This window comes from Ambystoma mexicanum, chromosome 4p, assembly GCF_040938575.1.
Source record: "Ambystoma mexicanum isolate Mex_15411 chromosome 4p, UKY_AmexF1_1, whole genome shotgun sequence".
NCBI classification, from domain to species: Eukaryota; Metazoa; Chordata; class Amphibia; order Caudata; family Ambystomatidae; genus Ambystoma; species Ambystoma mexicanum.
In genome coordinates, this window is record NC_090927.1 from 884,269,898 (window position 1) to 884,274,925 (window position 5,028).

At 42.8% G+C, this 5,028-nt stretch overlaps 1 protein-coding gene and 1 pseudogene across 1 annotated transcript; both read left to right on the forward strand.

Moving 5' to 3' along the window:
* The first annotated feature begins 633 nt into the window (after nucleotides 1-633).
* Nucleotides 634-1,155, forward strand: LOC138453521 (heterochromatin protein 1-binding protein 3-like). Its single transcript, XM_069606456.1, has one exon. The coding sequence runs from the start codon at nucleotides 634-636 to the stop codon at nucleotides 1,153-1,155; it is 522 nt and encodes a 173-aa protein (XP_069462557.1).
* A 27-nt stretch (nucleotides 1,156-1,182) lies between these two features.
* On the forward strand, nucleotides 1,183-3,426 carry LOC138453520 (heterochromatin protein 1-binding protein 3 pseudogene; annotated as a pseudogene).
* The last annotated feature ends 1,602 nt before the right edge of the window (nucleotides 3,427-5,028 follow it).

Here is a 5,028-nt window from a genome sequence, read left to right on the forward strand (position 1 = left end):
GAAAGGCTCTGATGCATTTGTATGCCTGAATGAATCCATAAAACAGCAAGGCCTGGATTATGAATACATTCCATTGGTAGACATTGGTGAGGGATCTGTAAAAATCATGGTAAATAATAAAGGTTGTCAGGATATTCATTTAGAGGAAAACTCCCCATTAGGAATGGCCATACAAAAATCACATTATACGGCAGATTTAAATAACATGGTGATTGGGAATATTCCTGAAAAATATGTAGATGCCAAGAGCGAGTTGCCAGAACACCTGGACTCTCAGCCCAAAGGAATATTTAAAATTCATTCTGTGTATCCTTATGATTCAAATGAGACAGTGTGCTGCCATCAAGAGGATTGCATAATATTTAATTTAAATGAAAATGAAACAGGAAATCAGCCCATTGAAGTGGAAGCTGATATGCCAAAATATTTAAAAGTGGCAGCTCTACAAAAAGACACAGCCACACAGTTAGAGGAAAGCGCTGAGATTCCTTTACCAGAAGAGTTTCCAGAATTTTCCAGAATGGTAGAAGAGCAGATCTCCTTAGCGGATGCATGTGACAGCGATGAGAAGCGGGATAAGAAGATCACCGATTGGGATTCGAAATCAATTCGAAAGCTTTTAGAGACAGCACCATGCCGATTCGCAGAGCTGTCAACTCCAAAAAGGAGACTGCTCCCAAAAATCGCCAAGCTGAACCAGAACCAGAAGTGGAACCTGAAGTGGAGAAAAAAGATGCTGAAGTAAGTTCGGAGGAATCTGCTTCTACGGGAGAGGAGCAGGAGACTGAGACACCTCCTGCAACGTCTAGCGAGACAGAACAGCCCAAGGACCCTGAAGCTGATGCAGCGGAGAAGGAGGAAAGCAAGCCCTCCGAGGACACCAAAAAAGATGCGAAAGATTCTTCTAAAGAGAAAGAGAAGAAGGTTAAGAAGTCTATTCCAATTTGGGCTACCCTCACTGCTAATCAGCTGGCAAGAGCACAAAAGGTGACGAGCATAAGTTCAACTTCGCGCCCAAAGATGGACGCCCTCCTCACAGAGGCTCTGAAGGCGTGCTTCCATAAAAGCGGTGCTTCTGTGGTGGCTATGCGAAAGTATATTATCAAGAAATATCCCTCACTTGACCTTGAGAGGAGGGGATTTCTATTGAAGTAAGCTCTGAAGAGAGAATTGCAAAGGGGAATGATCCGGCAGGTCAAAGGAAAGGGGGCTTCTGGGAGCTTTGTTGTTGTGGCAAATGCTGGAAAAACAGCCAAGAAATCCAAAGGACGAAAGAAGAGCGGTACATCAGCCACACCAGAGCAGCAAAATGTTAAATTGGAAGATATCCTCCCTCTGGCTTTCACCCGCATCTGTGAGCCCAAGGAAGCCTCCTACGGCTTGATCAAGAAATACATAACTCAGTATTATCCTAAACTTAATGTTGATGCCAGGCCCCATATGTTGAAGAATGCCATTCAGCGAGCTGTAGAAAAGGGTCAACTAGAGCAGATCACCGGCAAAGGAGCTTCTGGAACCTTCCAGCTGAAGCGGTCTGGAGACAAACCATTGCTGGGTGGAAGTTTATTGGAAGATGCAATATTGTCTGCAATCACTGCAATGAATGAGCCTAAGACGTGCTCCACCACTGCTATAAAGAAGTATGTTTTGGAAAACCACCCCGGTACAAACTCAAGCTTTCAGGTGCACCTACTAAAGAGGACGTTACAGAAGTGTGAGAAGAATGGCTGGCTGGATCATATTTCTGGAAAAGGCTTCAGTGGCACCTACATGCTCAGCTTTCCTTATTACCCCAATCCAGATGTCTTGTTTCCAGACAAGCGCAGGGAGGAAGAGGAATCATCGGAAGATGAAGATTCCGAAGCAGAGTCTTCGGAGGAAGAAGAGTCTTCGTCCGAGGAAGAGTCTGAGGAGGATGAACCACCTCGTAAGAAAAGGATGCAGAAAAAGATTTCCTCGCGAGGCCACCCTACTTCCCCACTGAAACGGCAGGTGACCAAACCCAAACCGAAAAGGGGCCCCCCAAAACCACGAGGAAATATTAAAAGTGCCCCAAAAAAGGTTCCACAGAAAGCACCACCGAAAGCTCCACCAACACCTACAAAGAAAGCAAAGCCAGCACCTTCACCAGCAAAGATTACAAAGTCCACCAGTACTCCTGCCAAAAAAGCAAGGCCAGCACCTGCCAAGAAACCTGTGGGAAGTTCTGAGAAGAAACATACTGATGTGGACAAAGAGTCCACACCACCTTCAAAGGGCAAATCCAATATGAGGAAATCCCAGAGGGGAAAGTAAAATTCAAATGTTTATGTACATGAAAAAAGAAAAGCGTTGGTGAGGGAGGAAATAATGTTTTTTAAAGGTCAATTGTTAGTTTTGACGTCCTACATTGCCTTTCTTTTTTTTTTTTTTTAAATGAATTTTAAAGCAAGAAAAGGGGTAAAACATGATGGGTATTTTGTTTAGACGTAAAATTTGTTCTTTGCGTACTCAAAAGCTCTGAAAGATGGGACTTATTCGTTCCCTTTCTTAGAATATGTATTCTGTACATTATTTTGCTTTTAAATATTCTAGTCCCGATTTGATACTGCAGCAGATGAAATTACATGGATTTTAACTTATGAGGAGTTCTTTAAGAAAAACGTATGCCAGTCTCAGTTTTATACTGTCATTTTTAACCCTTGCTAGTAAGAATTGTCTTTTCTTCCTTGTTGGAGGAGCATACTAGCTTATGAGCTTTGTTCTGTGTTGTACAGTTTAGGGAAGCTTTGGTTTTACCTAGAACTGTTCAAGGAATTGACTATTTTTAGTATGGTTGTCTTTGTTCCTCAGTCACATGTCATCCTGTATACCTTCTTTTGACTTTTAAGCCTATCCTTTTTTTATCCGTGAAGGACCCACACATGACAAGTAATGTCCTTCCACTTTCTTGGTGTTGTCAAGCAGCATGGATTGCCTTGCAAAACACCAATACAAAAATACTGGAGGAATTTAGAAATACGGAATTGTTTTTATATTGTTTATTTTAAGGTATTGTTTGAGTGGCCACCTGCAGAACTTCCATATTTAGAAGGAACAGAAATAGTAGCCTTAATTCCTAGGTGCTATTTGTTGAGGGTCTTCCTTTTTCACCATCTTTTTCCTCCTCTGGTAAGTAGATGAGGTCAGATGCTAGTCACTCTTCCCACCCAGTTGAACCACACCAAAGCTGGGAAAAAATTGGAGTTTGGACAAATTCCAAAGGTGCTTTTCCAGCTATGACTGCCCCTTTTCCCGTTGGTGCTGAACAGTTGCTGGAGAGCTGCTCTGGAACAGTGCTTAGATGTGTTGACAATAAGTGTGTTGCTAGAACTGTGGTTAAGTTAGGGATAGCTGCGGAGAACACATTCTCTGGTTTTAATTTGAAGTGATTTATCAAAATTCTGTTGTTTTACAGACCCCCGTTTGTCACCTTTTTTGCCTTTTATAACTGTGGAAAATGTCAGTTGCTAATCTAGGGATGTAAACAAATAAAAAATCTGTTTGCTAAAATAAAAAAAAAAAAAAAAAAAAAAAATGTGCTACTCGTGCAGTATTGCTGTACTCTGTACTGTAACACGCCAAATATCCTTACAGACCCCAAGCACCATGTCAGCTCATCACGTGCTTGTGGACCAATCAGCTATCGCTGACCCAATAGCACCTATAGATGCCTCCTCTCAGTGTCCTATCTCGACTGACTCTGTGCCCCTTAGGCCACCCCTTTCTTGGGTGATGAAAACTGTATAAAAATGAGTTGTAACATGTTTCCTGCAGAGCGCTCTCGGCGTGAACAGAGTAAATTCTGTTTGCCCTAATTTTAGATAAAGCCTTTAATCATACTCTCACTTGATCTTGGTCTTATTCCCTCCTGGGATGTACCTTTATTGACTCTGTTGGGTGATTCGCCAGCAGTATCGGGGGTCTCTCACTTTCAGTGGTGATACAATATGTAAGCCAAATATTGGCCTCGGTAATGTATCCCAGACAACTGGAAGGACCTGTGTGGAAATCCACTTGATTCGTTGTGTATTATTGTGATAATACTGGTTTATATGTAACTGAAGATTCATCCAATAGTTTGTAGGTTTTTCACCGCACTTGGTCTTTATTCTTAAAATAATTCAAAGATAGGCCTATAGCAAATAATGTCCAATGCATATGTGACAAACACGTGCAGTTTGGCAGGGTATAAGTACACTGTCAAAAATTGCCCTTGGGTAAAAAGGATACATTTTCACGGCATTATTGCAACAGGGCAAAGTTTGTCCTAGTGCTAATACGGAATGGTATTAGCAGTAGGGCAAACTTTGCCCTGGTAAAAAACACATTGAAAATATATATTTTTTGCACTGGGCAATTTTTGCTCTGGTGCTCATACCCTGCCAAACTACACTTGTCATGGTGCAATAGTTTTCTAATATGTCACAGTGTTTTTAAAAATAGGGCAAACTTTGCCCTAGTGCTAATACCATGCAAACTTTGCACTTGCACCGGTGCACAGTTTATGTAATCTGGCTCCTGGTCTAGAAGTAGACAAAATAGAAATTTTGGGAGTGGATTACCAGGAAACCTGAATTCCATTTAAAACTGTCAAAACACAAAAAGAGAATGGGCCTCATTCCGGCCTGTGCGGAATGCGTTTAACGGCGCTGGTAATGGTGCCGGCGCCATTAAACGCATTCTGCACTATTACGAGGTTCCCTCGCGGGACCCGATGTAGACGTCTGGTTTTACCAGACGTCCAGAGCGGGTCCCTCGAGGGAACCAGGGAGCAAACAACGGGCCGGTCGTAATCGCCCAGTTGTTAGCTCCCTCACTCATTCCCATTGAGCCCTATGAGGGCTCAAATGGGAATGGGGAAGGTCCGGGCCGGTGTTCTCTGAAAGAGGAATTACCGGGCCCTCCAATCTCGGAATGGCCCGGTAATTCCCCATTCAGGGAAACCGGACCCAGACACGGTTTGGAGGCAGTCATGCCCTTATTAAGCTAAACCCATAGGAAGAACAC